The sequence below is a fragment of the Lissotriton vulgaris genome, chromosome 5 (genome assembly GCF_964263255.1).
Source record: "Lissotriton vulgaris chromosome 5, aLisVul1.2, whole genome shotgun sequence".
Taxonomy (NCBI): domain Eukaryota; kingdom Metazoa; phylum Chordata; class Amphibia; order Caudata; family Salamandridae; genus Lissotriton; species Lissotriton vulgaris.
The window spans coordinates 2,034,525,165-2,034,544,094 of NC_141693.1; the positions used below are offsets into that span (position 1 = coordinate 2,034,525,165).

An 18,930-nucleotide genomic window follows, 5' to 3' on the forward strand; every position below is an offset into this window, starting at 1 on the left:
TGAGCAAAGGCTCCTCTTCCTGTGGGTTTTCTTCTGTTAAACCCTCCTCGTTTGAAGGTATCTCTTTGTTGCAGGGCTCCCATGGCTCTTGCAGTTTTGTTGTCATTTTTATTCTGCTGAGGAGATTCACCCACTTCTTTTCCAAAAAGTGCCTCCCCTGTAAATGGTCTGTTAATGATGGAGGTTTGAACCTCATGCATAAAACCAGATATTCTAAGCCATGCATGTCTTCCTAGTGTGGTGCCTCTGCACATAGGGTTCTTGGAAGAGGGTTTGTATTTCTTTTCGACCCTTGGTGTTACCCCCTTGCTTGAGGCTGGCTCCTTAAAGGCTTCTTTGTCTTGGTTCAGGAAGCTTGGTAGCATTGGTAGGTGTTGTGTTCTTGTTTTGACTGGGTTTAGTGTTTCTTAAAGGAAGCAGCATGTGTCTCTCTTTTCGTCTTTGAGGGGAACCCCGAAAGCGCCAGCTGCTCTTTTTACTAGGCCGTTGTAGAAGGCTATGCCATCGGTGGGGATGCTTTCGAGGGATAACAGCATATCTCCTCCTCTGGGCTTTCAGTGTTGAGGTCAATCCAAGTGTCCTCGAAAAATTTCCGAGGCTTCCTCTTCTTCTGGTGCCTCAATGTCTTCCTCAAGATCTTCATCACCAGGTTCGTGGGTTGGAGGTGATTCGAGAATCTGTTCTTCCCCTTCAGCATCTTCCCCACCTTCGGCGTCAACATTGTCCGCTTTTGCAACAGAGGTCTTAGGAATTCAGAATTCTTTGACTGAGGCGTAGAGCTCCGAGCGTCGCCATTTCGGCTTTGAGCTGTTTCCTTTTCTTCTCGACTTCGAGAGCTCTCTTAGCGTCGGACACTGGATATTTTCTTTTCTTGCTCGAGCTTCCCTCTGGATTCAACGGTGTCTGGGTTCCCTTTGGGGCTCGTGTTCGACCCTTGTTTTCGGCACCTTGTGCGATTTTCCCTCGTCGGCGTCTCTTGGTAGGGTTCCGTAGGGTACCTTAGGCTGTGCCTTATTATCATGGCTCTTTGGTTCCGACGGATGTGTGTAGTGTCTTACCTTATCCGTTTTCTTCTCTGTATCCTTCACCATCTGGTGGGCGTGGGTTTTTTCGGAGTCTCCCTCTAGAATTTCGACGTCTGATCCTTTGTGTGTTGATTCTGTGGAATTCCCTGGTCCTCTTCGTCACTGGAAAAACCAAGGTTCTTCATGGAAGGTTTTTTCAGTGCCTGGGACACCGTTGCGTAGTTGGCCTCTCTCTGCTTTCGGCTTGTCCTGAGTGTTTTCGGCTAGAACACCGCGCAGGCCTCACAGTCTTTGTGGTCTTTGGCCAGGCAGAGGTTGCACACGTCATGTGGATCGCGTTGAGCGAATTTGTGTTGGCATTCAGGGCAGAATTTGAAAGGGGTATTTTCCATGACACCCTACCTCGCCATTTGTTGACCCTTGATGTCTACGGTATTAGGGGTGTCCTTCTCTGAGTTAAACTTTGCTCTCCGGTTGCGATGTCGATGGTCGATGTTGGTTTTGCACCCGAAATCTCAACTTTTATCTTCTTTCTGGAATTTTTCCTGAAAAACTTCAGAGCATCACATCTTTCTTCCAGAACCATCGGCAGAAAAAAGAATCTGAAGATGGCTACCACGCACAACAACCTCCAGGGTGCTGTCTGACGTCACACAGGGGACGTACCTGGCACCAAATGGTGGTCGACAACGCCCAAAATGAAAAGAAAAAAAAAGACTGTTCCGGACACAACCACTAGATGGGGGAATGATGCACAACATGTGGATTCAGAAAAGGATTCACGCTGCAAAACCCAATGCCTCTGCTCTCTGCGTGTCCTTGTACATGTAAAACTCTGTGCCTCCCCTCTCTGCTTGTCCTTGTACATGTAAAACTCTGTGCCTCCGCTCTCTGCGTGTCCTTGTACATGTAAAACTCTGTGCCTCCCCTCTCTGCGTTTCCTTGTACATGTAAAACTCTGTGCCTCCGCTCTCTGCGTGTCCTTGTACATATAGAACTCTATGCTTCCGCTCTATGTGTGTCCTTGTACATGCATACCTCTGTGCCTCTGCTCTGTTTGTGCTCTTCTGTAATGTTGGTATCTTCTCTAATAATGACAGGACACAGTATGCAGCTATACGCCTTATTTATTTAACTTCTTTCTATGGAGAGCGCCGAGCCCGTGCAACCGTGCTCCGGGGTTCGCGCTGTTTGCCACACTTGCTGCACGCGCATCCTTTAAGATGGCCTCCGGCACGTCGCGTCGCGATGCGACGTGCAACCACTATAACGCCAACACTACATATCTCCCTTTTTTCCCAAACAATGGAACATGTAACTCACAGTCCGCCGCTCATATCAAAGTCTCGAAACCTGACTGGTATTGTTTATGTTCTTCCCCTGCGGGTCAGTCTCACTGGGGTGATCGGGGTTCCTTGCTCCAAAGTCTCTGCTCTGCTCCCTGTGTCGTTCAATGCCGCTTGACTTTCCATTTCTCCATTTCCGTTCATCTCTCTCTCTGCTCCCTGGCTACCTCCACCTCCTCGTTCTCTGCTGACCTCTTCACTTCCCGAGTCCATCTCTCCATCGAATTGTTCATCTCTTGCCTCCAACTCATCTACACTTTCAAAGTCCTGTCTACCTTGGCCCCACTGCAGTACCTTGTTGCATCTCGCCATGCGGTCCTGGGACCAAATGTTGCCATCACTCAACAGAGCTGCTCTGTCGTACACCTTCCTCACTTGCAGGGCTTTACTATACTTGCTGTCTCCCTTCTTTTGCATCGTCGCCAACTGGACTCGTACCCATTCACCTTCTTCCAGTTCGGTATCCTTCACGTTCTTCCGTCTGTTGTAGTGTTTAGCATATACATTTTGTGCTTTCTCTAAGTTGGCTTGCACCACTGCTGGCGACCATTTGCTCATTATCGTTTTCTCCTTCCACACTCTATTGTCATTCGTGAAGGGATCACCCCCTCTCAAGATTTCGAAGGGACTGTATCCAGTTCCTGTGGGGGTAATCCTGTAAGCCCATATCATTTGCCATATTTCCTTCTCCCAGTCCTTGTTGTTCGATATCGCAGCTTGTACGGATCCCATCACCACACGGTTAAACCGTTCTACCAGTCCGTTCCCCGCTGGGTGATAGATCGAAGGTTGCTTGGCGAGTATACCATTCCTTTCCATGAAGTTGGTCCACTTATCTGAGGTGAACTGAGGACCATTGTCACTCAAGATCGATTTAGGAATGCCTTCCCTCACAAACGTGCCACTTAAGAACTTTAGTATTGTTTCTGTGTCCATCATCTCTTCCACCTTCATCTCCGGCCATTTAGAGTACCTGTCCACTAGGACACATACGTATTTCTGCACACCTTGTCCGTCCAAAAGGGGACCTAGGATGTCGACGGACAACTCTTCCCATGGGTTCTGGGGAGGATCAAACCTTCCTAGCGCTGGACGCAATGGCTTGAGTGTCTTATCTGCCCCTTGGCACTGTGGGCAATCTCTGACATGCCTTTCCCCTCTTAGGTCCATGCCTGGCCACCAATAGCCTTGTTTGGTTCTTAGCTTCATCTTGACTATTCCCAAATGCCCTTCGTGGAGTAACGCCAGTAGTTTTGGGACAATGTCAGCTGGGGGCATTACCTTGTCGCCTCTGTACGTGAACACTCCTTGATCATCCACCGATAGCTCCTCTCGGACTTCGTAGTACATTTTCAGATTTTCGCTGATGTGTTTTTTCTCTGGCCATCCTTGTACTATGCACCGTTTCACTTCCTGCATGATGGGGTCCCGCTCGTATGCTTCCTTCCACTCCTGGTTACTGATGACCCTCTCTTGATCATCTGTCAGTGCCACCATCTCTTCTCCACCCGTTTGGCTTTCTCCTTCGAGCTCCATGGCCACTGCCCTGCTCAGATAGTCCGCTACTTTGTTCCGATTGCCACGGATGTATTCCACATCATATCTAAATTCTAGTAGTTTTAATGTCATTTTCGAGATCCTGGGGGTGGCACTTGCGTGTCCGCTTAATGTTAGGACCTTTATTTATTTTATTTATTTATTTGTTGACATTTCTAAAGCGCAACATATACCCGTGGGCGTCTTGGCGCTAAACTGCAATTATTTGTCATTGGGAAAGCTGAGTATCATGGTGGGAAGGCTACTGCTCAAAGAGCCAAGTTTTTAGTTGTTTACGAAACTGAAAAAGGGAAGGGCTTTGCCTGATATGTCGGGGGAGAGTATTCCACAGTTTCGGGGCAGCCACCAAAAAGCGGCGATCGCCCCAGGAAACTGTTCTGGCCCGTGGAACGGTTAACTGCTGGAGGGTGGCTGATCGGAGCGGTCTGCCTGGTTTATAGAGTTGGAGTTGCTCTTTTAGGAAGTATGGACCTTGATCATTCAAAGCCTTATATACTATGCATAAGGATTTAAAGTGTATTCTGTTCCTGATTGTGAGCCAGTGATATTCCTTTATAACTTTTGATGTGGGCTCAAACTTTGTTTTCCTCGCGAGTAGGCGAGCTGCCGCATTTTGAATGGATTGAAGTTTCCCTATGACTCTGGATTGTGCGTTAAGGAATAATCCGTTGCAGTAGTCCAAAGTGGACAGGACTAATGAGCTAACCAAAGTTTTGATGGCTGTTTCTGGGAGAAAAGGACGAATCTTCCTAATCATCTTCAATTTAAAATGGGCTGTGGATGCTGTTTTATTAGCGTGGTCCATAAAGTTTAGTCCATCATCGAAGATGATGCCCAGGTTCCTCACCTTGGCTGTTGGGGTTGGGGGGATGCCAAAAGTTTCTGGCCACCAATTTAATGGCCAACTTGGGAGAAGGGGTCCAAAGATGACCACCTCAGTTTTATCTGAGTTCAGTCTTAAACAGTTACTGGCCATCCATTCTCCTATATCTAGCAGTCCTTTATTAAATTTCTTTGCTATTTGAGGTCCATCGCCTTTAATAGCTAGCACCAACTGAGTGTCGTCAGCATAGGAGGTTAGGCTCATCCCATGTGCTTTGATGACATTAGCAAGGTCCGACACATAGATATTAAAAAGTGTCGGACTGAGGGATGAGCCTTGAGGAACTCCACATGGTGACGATTGTGGTGTCGATTGATAGGGTCCTAAGGTGACTGCTTGGGTTCTATTGGCTAGAAAAGATGCCAGCAAGTCTTTGGCAAAGTGACAGAGGCCAATCTTTTCGACACGGTCGACCAAGATGGTATGGTCGACCGTGTCGAAGGCTGCAGACAGATCCAGCATTACCAGGATCGCTGTTCCCCCCTGATCCCTAATTGCCCGTATGTCATCAGCAGCCTTTATCAAGGCTGTTTCTGTCCCATGGTATTTCCGAAAACCGAATTGTGTGTCATCTAGTATATGATGTTTTTCAATGTATTCGGATAGCTGGGCGTTCATGGCCTTTTCTACTACTTTGGCCACGAAGGGGAGACTCGCAATGGGCCTGTAGTTTTTCAAATCTTGTTTATCAAGGGAGGGTTTTTTTAGTAGGGGTTTTAATAAAATGTTTTTTAGCGAGTCTGGATATGTGCCTGAAAGCATAATTGAGTTACAGACTTGGGTAAGTGCTGGAATAATGGACTCCATTACAGGCGGTAGAATTGAGAAAGGGCAAGGATCTAAGGCCCAGCCTGTTTTTATTGTTGACACAATTGTTCTTATGTGATCTTTTGTTACAGTTTGGAAACTTGAGAACGTGTTTTCTGTCCGAGGCGTGAGGGAGCTGCCTGTCCCTAGAGATGGTTTGGCAGCAAAAGTTTGATAGATATCGTCAACCTTGGTGTAGAAATAAGTAGCCAGGGAATCACATAATGCTTGTGATGGGGGAGGGGTAAGATCTGGAGTGTTACCTGACAGAAGTTTAGTGATTTGGTACAGTCGTCTACTTGAGTTTTTTGCTTCATGAATTTGTTCCGAGTAGAAAGCTTTTTTTGCCTTTGTGATCATATCTTTGTACAGTGCCAGTGACTCTTTGTAGCATATCCTACTGGCTGTGTCGTAGGTATTCCTCCATAATCTTTCTTTGTTCCTATTAATTAGTTTTTGTGCCCTCAGTTCTTTAGTATACCACGGGGCAGTAGGTTTGGCTCTATTTCTGGAAATTACTTTGGTCGGAGCTAGCTGATTAGCTGCCTGACCCAACCAGGTCTGGAATTGTTGTAGTGCCAAATTGGGTTCGTCAGATATAATTGGGCAAGTTTGGTCCAGTCTGGTGCTAAACTCCTCCTGATTTATATTTTTCCAGTCTTTAAACGATTTTTGAAATGTTGGGACTGATGATTTATTAAGAAAGGAGTTAGTGGCGAGCTTGGCAAGTATGGCGTAGTGGTCTGTCCATGGTATAGGAAGGATGTTGGTTATTTGGAGACCATCTACGTACCTTCACTAAGGGCTTATGATCTGTCTTTAACGTAAAGCGTGTGCCCACAGGAATTGTCTGAATCTGGTCATCCCCCACACCACGGCTAGCACCTCCTTCTTGATGACGCTGTACTTCTCTGTTTCACTCAACGAGCGAGATGCAAAACTCAAAGTGTCCATGGTTCCTTGTCCCTGATCCTGCATCAACACATCACCCAATCCTTTCTCGCTGGCGTCTGTCGTGAGCACCGTCTTTCCGCAGGGATCATATCCTTGCAAGGGTATTGCTCCTATCACATCCTTCTTTATGCACTCAAATTCCTTTTGTGCCTCCTCTGTCCAGTTGAACACTGAGCTTTCCCTTGTTAGCTTCCTCATGTGGTGCGTCTTCGTCGCGAAATGCTGCACGAATTTACTATAATATTCGGCCATTCCTAGGAAGGACCGTACTTCCTCTTTGTTGGCTGGTGGTGGTGCTTTGCAGATCGCCTTCACGTTGCCCGCCTTAGGGGTGATCCCTTGCACTCCGATTTCGTGCCCTTGGTAGGTCACTGAATCCATGCCCAGGCGGCATTTCTCCCACTCCGCCGTGAGGCCCTTCTCTTCCAGCACTTTTAGCACCTTGGTCAGTTTGACATCGTGGTCTAATTTGTCTCGCCCCATCACCAGGATGTTATCCTGGAAATACTGGATGCCGCCTACCTTCTGGAATAGCTGGTGCATCAGTTTCTGGAACACCGCAGCTGCCGATGCTAGTCCGAACGGCATGCGTCGGAATTGGTAGCACCCAAAGGGGGTAATGAATGAAGTCAACCTCCTACTCTCCGGGTGCAGTGCGATTTGATGATACGCTGAGGTCAGGTCGATAGTGGAGTACCACTTGATCCCTCTCGTCTTGGCCAGCATTTCCTCTATTCTTGGTAAGGGAAACTTCTCTACCACGATATTCTTATTTAGTTCACGTAGGTCCACGCACAGCCTGACCTTTCCGTTTGGTTTCACGACTACCACCAGTGGCGCCAGCCACTCTGCGCACGTGATTGGCTCAATGCTTCCTCTCCTTTCCAGTCCTTCCTGTACTGCGTCTCTTATCGCCAGGGGCACATTCCTCACTTTGTGAGCCACCGGTATGGCGCCTTCCTTGAGGACGATCCTGTGTGCAAATTTCTCAAGCTTTGCCACTGTTCCTCCAAACACTTTGGGGTACTCTGCCTTCCACTTGTCCAGGTTTGGCCACGCCTCCGGCTCGGTGAGGAGGATCTGTTCCTTGCCTCCCGGGTCTAGTTTGATGCTAGATCACCCTGGTCTAGCCATCCCAGTACCGATGGGCCCTTTTCCGAAATGTATAGCTTGCAATTGGCCGTCCGCTCTCTGAATTCAAATCTCAACAGCCGGAACCCCAACAAGGGTATGCGGTCTCCATTGTACGTGACCGGCCGTATGTCCAACCTCTCCAACCCTGGTCCTAGATGTGGCTCAAATGTTTCTATCCATACCGTCCTCTGGACAATGGTGTAGGGTGAACCAGAGTCGGCCACCATGCTTATCGGCACTCCCCTGATCGTCATGTCCAATACTGGTTTCGTTGACCTTTTGCCGTCTACGCTCAACACTAGGTCATATATGCAGAGCACAGTGTCTCCTTCCTCCTGGTCTTCTTCCTCCACATACTCTTGTTCCTGGTCGATGTATCTGACCACATTTCTGGAGGATTTCCTGCGGCACACTTTCTCATAGTGCCCTACGATTCCACAATACATACATTTGGCGCGAAACGTCGGGCACTTCCTGTAGTGGGCCTCATGCGCCCAACTCCCGCATCTGTAGCAAGATTTCCTACTGTTTCCCGCTTGTTTTCCTGGAGGCCCCGGGTTCCCTTGCCACCTGTTTGGTCCTTTCGGCATGGTTCCTTTGCTCTTGCCGTCTTTGCGGGGCTCCTCTTCTCCAATTCTGTTCACCATCGAGCTTGGGCCTGTTTCTCTTTTCGCTGCTTCTACGCATCTCCGCGCCAATTCTGCTCTCTTGACCACTACCATCACTTCTTGCAACGTGGTGTCCCCACTGGCCCACAGCTTGTCCTGCACAGCGGTGCTCATGGTGTGCATCACAATCTGATCTTTGATAAATTCATCCTGGAACGTGTCATATCTACACGTTGCTGCTAACTTTCTTAGTGCCGCCACGTACTCTTCCACTGACTCCCCTTGTTTTTGCTTTCGCTGCTGAAAATTATATCTGTCTATCGAGACACACACCGTGGGCTTATAATGTTCATTCAAGTCCTCTATTGCATGGGCATACACATCATCATCTGTATTCGCTCGTTGTTTGGGAGTTAAATTCTTGAAGATCCGGAGTCCCTCCGGGCCTAAATTATGCAATAGTATCCGCCTCTTTCTAATGCTTGAGAATTTCTCTTCATTCTCGTCTTCTAACACCTCTATGAAGTTGTCGATATAGTACCTCCAGTCTTCCCATCGCATGAGTGGTTCCCCTGGCTTGGGCAAGAATTGCACCGAGGCCGTCGCTGCTGCCGTTTGCGCACTCATCTTTTCACGTTTGACCTTGGGTGAGGTGTTGCTGGGGCCTCTGGGGCTGCCCGGTGCGCTGTTTTCTTCTGGTTCCTCTGTTTTGGGTAAGGGGGCCTCTGTGTCTGCCCCTCCGCTCTTCCCAGGGGTCGCCAGTGCTCCTGCCCGGGGTGGGCTAGCGTTGGCTGGTGGTAGGGATTGTTGTTTCACCGGGTGGTTGGACCAATTTCCCTCTAGTGCTTGTGGGGCTCTGCTGCGCTCTTTGATGTCCACTTGCCTGTTAACATTCGACTACAGGTGGGCCGTTCCGGCTGTACTTCTGGCTCGTGGATTTCTGGCTGAAGCCTGTTTGTTCTGCGGTCCTGCAACTTCTGTGTCTTATATTTTCTTTCCAGTGCGGGTCATCATCCCGACCTCGTCACCATTTTAATGTCGGTATCTTCTCTAATAATGACCGGACACAGTATGCAGTTATACGCCTTATTTATTTAACTTCTTTCTATGGAGAGCGCCGAGCCCGTGCAACCGTGCTCCGGGGTCGTGCCGTTTGCCACACTAGCTGCGCGCGCATCCTTTAAGATGGCCGCCGGCAAGTCGCGCCGCGCCTCGACGTGCAACCATTTTAACGCCAACACTACATCTTCTACCTGTATAAAAGCTCCTTCATTTCTCTGAATGTCTCTGTGTTAAGGGTACCTCTGCTTCTGTTTGCCGAGTGTGTGTCTAAATGTGTCCCCCCCCTCTCCATCACTCTCTCACCCCCCCTCTCCCCAGCTCTCCATCACTCTCTCACCCCCCTCTCCCCAGCTCTCCATCACTCTCTCATCCCCCCTCTCCCTCCAGGTCCCCCCTCTTCATCACCTCACTCTCTCTCCCCCTCCCCCCCTCTCTCCCATTAGGTCCCCCCTCTTCATCTCCTAAGTCTCTCCCCCTCCCCCCTCTCTCTCCCCAGCCACCCTCTTCATCTCCTCACTCTCTCACCCCCCCTCTCCCCAGCTCTCCATCACTCTCTCACCCCCCCTCTGTCCCCCCAGGTTCCCCTCTTCATCACCTCATTCTCTCTCCCCCTCCCCGCTCTCTCCCATTAGGTCCCCCCTCTTCATCTCCTCAGTCTCTCTGCCTCTCCCCTTCCTTCCCTCTCCCTCTTCTGCCTCCCCTCTGCCTCTCTCACCCCCCTCTGCCTCTCTCACCCCCCCTCTGCCTCCCCTCTGCCTCTCTCACCCCCCCTCTGCCTCCCCTCTGCCTCTTACTTCACATCTCACCTGCAGTCCAACTGCACCATCCGCCCCGGGCGTCCCATCGGCCCCTGGGGGCCCCTCCAAGCCTTGTCTGCCCGAGACCCCTTTAGGACCCAGTGGTCCAACCAGGCCCTAAAAACCAAAGAAAGGCTAGAATGAGAACCAGCGTCTAAGCGCCGCGAGGCAGGAGTTGGGTGCTTGATTTCAATACTTACTGGCATTCCTGGTGCCCCCACCTCACCGCTCGGTCCCGGCTTCCCTCGGGGGCCCTGGAACAGAGAGAGAGAAAAGACGAGCTCAGAGGCGTTGCTTGTTGAGAGACCAGTGCCACCAAAGGGGGTCTCCAGGGCACTCATGGGGGTGAGCAGGAGCTGGCACCCTCTATGGATGGGGGTGCCCAGCTTCCGTGCCGCCAAGGGGGTCTCCAGGGCACTCATGGGGGTGTGGGAGGTGAGCAGAAACACGGGTGCTGCTCAGGTTCCTGCTACCAAAGGGGGTCTCCAGGGCACTCATGAGGGGAGCAGAGGCAGCGAGTGACTGCTAATGACCACTAGTGGTCATCAGTAACTGTTAGTGACTGCTATTGACCGCCAGTAACTGCTAGTGACCGCCAGTAACTGCTAGTGACCATCAGTGACCGCTAATGACTGCTAGTGACTGCTAGTTTACTGCTAGTGACCGCGAGTGACTGCTAGTGACCGCCAATGACCACTAGTGACGGCTAGTGATCGCTAATGACTGCTAGTGACTGCTAGTGACCGCCAGTGACTGCTAGTGACTGCTAGTTTACTGCTAGTGACCGCCAGTGACAGCTAGTGACCGCCAATGACTGCTTGTGACCGCCAGGCATCACAGCCTGTTCATGAAGCCCAGGACCAGTTAAGGGTGAGCTTGGTCACTTCTGCTTGTGAAGGACACAGATGGAAGTAAATGTTACTTTTCTTCAATGACGATCTCCCTGGGGGACGCAATCTCCGCCTGCAGATTCCTCCCCCATGAACCCTCTACTGGTGCTAGACTGGGTCTGGAAAAGTTGCAATGCCTCTTCCCTGCTGACGGTGGCGCCATGGCTCCAAGTAAGCTCAAGCAACTTGGGGGTCTGATGCCAGCTATCCAAGATGGTGCCGGCCTGTGCCCTCGTGTCTGTTCGCGCCCTTTGACCTCAGAGGCAAAGATGGGCCCAATGGGTTCAAATCCACCCGGTGCCCACAGCCAGCAGAGTAACCTGGCCCAGGCCACATCTGGGCAATGCCAGTTTAATTAGCATATTTTGGTCATTTTGTATTCTTGCTACACCGAATTACTAGAGTTAAGCTAATATGCCAACTAATCACCGATGGGGGTAAGAATTTAAAGCTGAGCCGCCCTTCACTGTTCAAATGCGCTGCGAACGCGCAGGAACGACGCAGACGACAGGATGGGAGCGGCTGTTGTTGCGGTGGTTTTTGTACTTTTTGGGGCAGATTTATGTTGGGAATGCGCCACGTTTGCGTAACGCAACAGTGGCGTAAACGTGGCGCATCCCTACGACCCATTTACAACGTGACGCATGTAGGCAGATGCGTCATGTTGTAAAGCCCTGCGCCACTTGTGGGCGTTCCGGCGCAGGGTGGGCGTTCCGGGGCAGGTGCGCCTCGCAAAAGTGGCTGAGTGAAATCTATAAGATTTCACTCAGTCACTTTCAGGCCAATGCTGCGCCAAAACCCTGCGCCTGCTTAAAGCAGGCGTAGGTCTTGACGCAGCATTGTAAAGATGGGGCACCCCCGAGCCTTGCTGGAGCTGCGTCGCGCTTGCGATGCAACTCCAGCAATGCGCCACCTTTATGGCACAGATGCGTCACGCATCTGTGCCGTTTTTGCCCCATGGTGCGCCGCATTGTAAATGCGGCGCACCATGGGTGGCGGAGCAGCGGTGCAAAATAACTGGCGCATCCCTAGGGATGCGCCTGTTATCATAAATCTGCCCCTTTGTTTGAAATGTGTCCTCTCATCTAAAGGGCACACGTGAGGAGTCGATTCGCATGAAAATGCAGCACCAAAGGGATTCTTTGCATTTGTATAGTTACACGTAATTATTCAGAAATGTTTCATAATTTATGTGAATTACACCCCATCCAGATAGTAATCAGTCTTCAGCCGGGATAGCTCGACTCCAGGGGCAGAGTGAGCACGGGACCCACGTCAGGGCAGACCCTGCCAACTTAGGGCGCAAAGAGCTACGCAAACAAGTGACGGACGGAAAGCTGACAATGCAAACATTCTCGTCAGTCAAAAGATCTGGGTTAAATCCATCGTTCTTCGCCAGTTCGGGCTGTACTGTTCCCATGAGGCACAGGGTCAGACTGATTTGCATATGGCCATGTCTGAACTGGGGTGGCAGAGTGGGCTAAAGAACGGTGATGGATCAAACCCAGATCCCTTGCCTGGGGGTGAGTGTTTGATTTGTTCTTCATTCCGTCCATCAATTGTGTATCTTTTGCAGGAGGTCAGACTGGAGCACAGCAGCGCACACCCCGATAGGAACGTGTGGTGCACGACTGCCCCCAAGGGGGCAAGATCACTTCTGATGTCAAGAGCAGACCCTCCCCTGAGTGTGGCCCTGCGAGGGCCCAGGGCCCCCTCCCTCCTCCCAGGGCCCTCCATGGGCGTGGGGGTGCAGCCCCAGCCCCGCTTACCTCGGCGCCCTTCGACCCCTTGAGTCCTGGCAGGCCTCGGGCTCCGGAGTGTCCCTGAGAAAGAGAAGAGGGAGAGAGTTAATAATTGTGCAATGTTGTGATGGGTGTAAATGTAAATGTAAATGTAAAGTATTTGTAGAGCGGTTTAGTGGCGCTATTACTCATACCGCTGTGGAACCCATCCTGGCTTTCCCTGTGAGGTGTCCACTCCTGGGCACCCCCAGGGTGAAGCCAGGCATCCTAGCGCTGTTGGGGCCGTTGTGGAGATTAAGCAAGCTATTGCCCAGAGTTGCAGAGTGGGACTCCATGATTGGAATAGGCACCGAGGCGAGAATTTCAGGTCCGAGGAATTTTTGAGCCGGAGACCAGCCGAGGTGGGAATCGAACCCTGGTTCCAGGCCAGACCTCTGCATCAGGGTCTGCCGCTCTAACCATTGAGCCACACTTCTCCACTATTGAGCCACACTTCTCCAATCGTGGTACCAGTGGGCATGACACCACAGATGTACCACGGCCAGAGCTCCCCCCTGACCACGTGCCCCCCACTACTGATTTATTTTTATTTATTTTATTTGTGCGTTTTTATATAGCGCGGACTTTACTCGAAGGTGTCAGAGCGCTTCACAATAGGAACAGTACTGATACATGAGAACATTACAAGTGAACAAAATACAAAAGCAAATGTTACATTAAATGAAGCAAAAAAGACAATCGTGAGCCAACAAAATACAAGAGGAGCAAACGGTGCATTACAGGAGGAGAAAGTGACATGTGCAGGTTACAAAAGCGTACAAAGTAAACATAGAGGTATAATACTGCAATATATGGAGGGCACTCAAGCACAAGAACAAACGTTACGTAGGCAATGGTGGCACTTGTGCAAGTATCTAAAGCAACCAAAATGTAAGAGGAGCAAACAGAGTGTTACACGAGAAAGTGACGGGTGCATGTTACACACGAGTACCAAACACAGGTAGAAGGATAATACTGCAATAAATGGCAGACTCTCAAACCACAAGAACACACTGGGAAGACACTTCCATAGTCAAGTAAAGTAGATTTTTCTATAGTGGAAGGGTTTCCTTCAGATAATAGAGAGGGAATGGATTACATTTGGAAGTGTCTTTGAAGGAGGAGAACTTTGAGGTTAGTTTTGAAGGTCTGGGAGGAGGTGGTGGTCCGGAGCTGCGGCGGAAGGGAGTTCCAGATTCTCACCGAGGTACTCACTGTGGGAGGTTTGATACTACGCCCTCTAGAACAGGAGAGGGCAGCACATCTGGAACAGTCAGGCAGCTAAGGGCAGTTATTGGAAGTCAAGGGCAGTTATTTGGAAGTCAAGGGCAGTTAATGAAAGTCAAGGGCAGTTATTGGAAGTCAAGGGCAGTTAATGCAAATCACTTAAAGAGAGCTAGGGGCTTAAGGGAGGAGTCACTGGAGAGGGAGGGGTTACAGGAAGGAGTCACTAGAGAGGGAGGAGTCACTGGAGAGGGAGGGGCTACAGGGAGGAGTCAGTGAAGAGGGTGGTGCTTCAGGGAGGAGTCACGGGAGAGGGTGGGGCGACAGGGAGGAGGCACTGGAAAGGGAGGAGCTTCAGGGAGCAGTCACTGGAGAGGGAGGAGCTTCAGGGAGCAGTCACTGGAGAGGGAGGAGTCACTGGAGAGGGAGGAGCTCCAGGGAGCAGTCACTGGAGAGGGAGGAGTCACTGGAGAGGGAGGGGCTACAGGGAGGAGTCACTGGAAAGGGAGGAGCTTCAGGGAACAGTCACTGGAGAGGGAGGAGCTTCAGGGAGGAGTCCCTGGAGAGGGAGGAGCTTCAGGGAGCAGTCACTGGAGAGGGAGGAGCTTCAGGGAGCAGTCACTGGAGAGGGAGGAGCTTCACTGGAGAGAGCGTGCAGACCAATTTGGGTAAAACAAAAAGCCTTTCATGAATAAAATATGGAAAACAACAAAAATGGAATCAGACGGCAATGCTACAGGGTTTTAAAGTGACAGTCCCAATCCACATGGCTTCTCCATGCTGCATGGACAGCCAATGAAAGTTCCTGGGCAGTACTCACAATTGGCCACTGGAGGTCTCTTCCCTCTACAGTCACAGGGCACGACTCCCAGCTCCAGGCCAGAGGGGCTGGGTGAGAGTCGGCCACCTTCTGCAGACAGGTATAGCTCTAAACTTCACGGCGTTCATATGCTGATGGCATGGGTTTGTGTGTCCATGGCAGATAGCCGCCTCATTGATGTGCTGGCGTTATATATGCTCCGTCTCAACGGCGACAGAGTATACATACTACCAATATGAAGGTCTCTCCGTACGATTTAAATGCGGCGGATGTTCAAGTTGACCTCGGTGGGGACTACTATGTCATCGCTACACCTCTCTGTGTTCCTGACGGAGTGAGTGAGGGCAGTCGGACAACTAGCTACATGTCCGCCCACCCAATCAGGACGAGCGGACACAAAGCCATTTTTGTTACTGTAAGTCACCGCGGGGCACACCCTACTGGTGAGGGCCAGTAGAAACCAAATAATGCCCCTGCCATGCGAAATAACTCCCATGGCGAGGGGAGAATGACTTTTTTTATTTCCAAAAAGAAAATACAATTTTGGGATTTTCTTTTTGAAAACAAAAAGGATTACTCTTTGGTTGCGTCATGCTGGTGCGCTCTGCCCCACACACCAGGAGCCGCCATGACGCCGGCTCCTGCTAATGCTTTATCAATGACCTTGGCAGTCATTTATGAATTGGGCGGTCAGGACCTTCACCAGAGGTATCTGCTCCGTTGCCCTGGCGGAACAATGGCATGACCGCCGACACAGAAGACGGACCCAGGGACTCTCTCGACTTCCAGAGTGAGCCGGAGTCAGTCCAGGGCACCAACCTCCCTCTCTGTGGCCAGTTTCAGCTCTTGATGTTTTTTTGTTTTCCACCATCTTAATTAAGGGTTTTTCCAGCAGGTTCACGGCTTTGCATGAGGACCCATGATGAGTAAACTCGCTTAGTTGGATCGTGGCTCGTGGTAGCATCACCCAGCCCAATGCACAGCGACTGAACCGTAAGAACAATAATCAAAGTGCGAGCCCAGTCCTATGCAGGGCTTGCGGTCATTGCAGCTATGGTTTGGCAATGCCTGTTAACGAGCTGGTGGAGGGGGGCAGAGTGTGGGCCTGTCCTGGGCATGTGGATGTTTTGGCTTGGGAGCAGTGTGGGGTCTTTAGGCACATCCTGTCCCAATGGGGGATTGGATTGATTTGTAAGGTGCCAAGTTAAGTGAAACTAAGAGTAGATTGTAGGAGAGTAGGATCTGCTTACTATGGTTACCCCCCACTTTTTGCTGGTGTTTCACTGTTTTTCGACTTTAGTCTGGCAGGTGCCCTGCTATCCAGGACCCCAGCATAGCTGCTTCCTCTCTAAAATGATTGCATGTACTTTAGGTACACTCCAGATTGGTTACTGGGTTACCCTTGTGAGTCCCTAGTATATGGTACCTTAAGTACCCAGGGCATAGGTACCCCAGAGGCCTACCAGGGGTTGAAGCATGTATTATGCCACCGCTGGGCAGCCTTCCAAAATAACACCACAGGTCTGCTACAGCAGCCTGGCTAAGGAGGTGCATGCACCCCTTACTGAGTTCAGGTTACCTATATCTACCTTTAATCGCTGACACATATAAACGTATCAGTCACTCCTATTATCAATCCTGAAGGCAGAGTGCTTGGTTTTGTGTGAGAGGGTGCCCCTGCATGAGCTGGGCACCTCTGCAGCTTTCGGAGCCTAGTCTCTAAGGCTGTTCTGTGATGCAGCCAGACCATATACTCTAAGTGCATTATAACCGCGCAGTAAATGCTAACTTTGAAATGGATGCATGGAAACATGTGTTTGTTGTCAAACACCTTGGAATCCTACCCCCCTCCCCCTGCCAGTCCTGGCGTTGGGGGTAGAATTCGACCCTTCTAAAGGGAGAGACATGTACACACTGGTCTAAACGGTAATAGTTTAAACGAGCCCCAGCATCACAAAATAAGTCAAGTCAAGTCAAGACAAAAATTTATATAGCGCGCTACATACCCAGAGGGTCTCAAGGCGCTTGAAGACGGGTGGGGAATTACTTGTCGAATATCCACGTTTTAAGTTGTTTTCTGAATGCTAGGTGGTTCTGAGTAAGGCGAAGGTGAGTGGGAAGTGAATTCCAGGTTTTAGCTGCCAGGTAGGAGAAGGATCTACCTCCCATGGTGGTTTTGTTGATGCGGGGTACAGTGGCAAAGGCTTGGTTGGAGGATCGTAGCTGATGGGAGGGGGTGTAGAAGGACAGTCGTGAGTTGAGGCATTCGGGTCCGATTTCGTAGAGTGCTTTGTGTGCGTGGGTTAGGAGGCGGAAAGTGATTCTCTTATTGACGGGGAGCCAGTGGAGGTTTTTCAGGTGACCAGAGATATGTTCTTTACGCGGGATGTCTAATACGAGCCTGGCTGAAGCGTTCTGGATGCGTTGGAGTTTTTTCTGGAGTTTTGCGGTGGTACCGGCGTAAAGGGTGTTTCCGTAGTCCAGTCGGCTCGTGACCAGAGCGTGGGTGACCGTTTTTCTAGTTTCGGTGGGGATCCAGCAAAATGTTTTTTTGAGCATGCGAAGAATGTTGAAGCAAGATGAAGAAACGGCGTTGACTTGCCTGTTCATCGAGAAAGAGGAATCCAGGATGACGCCCAGGTTCCGTGCGTGGTCCGTCGGGATGGGTGCTTTTCCAAGGGCCTCTGGCCACCAAGAGTCATCCCAGGCGGAGGGGGAGGTGCCTAGGATGAGGACTTCTGTTTTGTCTGAATTCAGTTTCAGACTGCTGTGCTTCATCCATTCGGCTACTTCTTTCATTCCTTCATGCAGGTTGGTTTTGGCAGTGTTCGGGTCTTTGGTGAGTGAGAGGATCAGTTGAGTGTCGTCGGCGTAGGAGATGATGTTGAGGTTGTGTTGGCGTGCGATGACCGCGAGGGGGCTCATGTATACGTTGAAGAGGGTGGGGCTGAGTGAAGATCCTTGTGGTACGCCGCAGATGACTTCAGTGGCCTCTGACTTGAATGGTGGAAGGCGGACTCTCTGGGTTCTTCCGGTGAGGAACGAGGTGATCCATTCCAGTGCTTTTCCTTGGATTCCGACGTTTCTGAGGCGTTGTAAAAGGGTGCTATGACAGACCGTGTCGAAGGCTGCGGAGAGGTCGAGGAGGATGAGGGCGACTGTGTCTCCATTGTCCAGTAGAGTTCGGATGTCGTCTGTTGCTGCGATGAGGGCGGTTTCAGTGCTGTGCTTGGCTCGGAAGCCGGATTGTGAGGGGTCGAGGGATTTGTTGGTTTCGAGGAATGCGGCGAGCTGGTTGTTGACCGCTTTTTCGATGACTTTGGCCGGGAATGGAAGGAGTGATATGGGGCGGTAGTTTTTGAGTTCGGTGGGGTCAGCTGTGGGTTTCTTCAGGAGGGCGCTGAGTTCCGCATGTTTCCAGCTTTCCGGGAATGTTGCGGAGTTGAGGGAGCAGTTGATGACGTCACGGAGGTGCGGTGCAATAATGGAGTCTGCTTTGTTAAAGATGTGGTGAGGGCATGAGTCTGTGGGGGATCCTGAGTGGATAGAGTTCATCAGACGGATGGTGTCCTCAGTGGAGAGTGGCTTCCAGTCATTGATGATGTTCAGGGGGGGTGGGGGTCCTGCAGGGGGTTGGGTGGGTTGGTCTTCGGGTCGGTTGTCGAAGCTGTTGTGGATGTCTGCAATTTTGTTGTGGAAGAATGAGGCTAGGGTGTCGCAGAGGGCTTGAGAGGAGGTGATGTCGTTGGAGTTGGCTGAGGGGTTGGTAAATTCCTTGACGATGTTGAATAATTCCTTGCTGTTGTGGGCGTTGTTATCTAGTCGGTCCTTGAAAGCGGCTTTCTTGGCATTTCAGATCAGTTGGTGGTGTGTGCGGGTGGCGTTTTTGAAGGCGTCCTTGGTGCTGGTGGTTGGGTCTTTTATCCAGGCCTTCTCAAGGGAGCGACAGAGTTTCTTGGATTTCTTAAGATCATCGTTGAACCAGGAGGCCTTCTTGCTGCCTAGTTTGATTTGTCGTTTTTTCAGTGGTGCTAGGATGTCG

General features: G+C 50.6%; 1 protein-coding gene across 1 annotated transcript in view; it reads right to left on the minus strand.

Annotated features, from left to right (window-relative positions):
* Nucleotides 1–18,930, minus strand: part of COL27A1 (collagen type XXVII alpha 1 chain) — a 1,047,548-nt gene that overhangs the window by 194,497 nt on the left and 834,121 nt on the right. Inside the window, exons 41-43 of the mRNA XM_086924958.1 lie at nt 12,833–12,886; nt 10,374–10,427; nt 10,183–10,290 (exon numbers count right to left, since the gene is read on the minus strand). Of these exons, the coding sequence (XP_086781084.1) occupies nt 10,183–10,290; nt 10,374–10,427; nt 12,833–12,886 (216 nt within the window). The remainder of the gene's footprint in view (nt 1–10,182; nt 10,291–10,373; nt 10,428–12,832; nt 12,887–18,930) is intronic.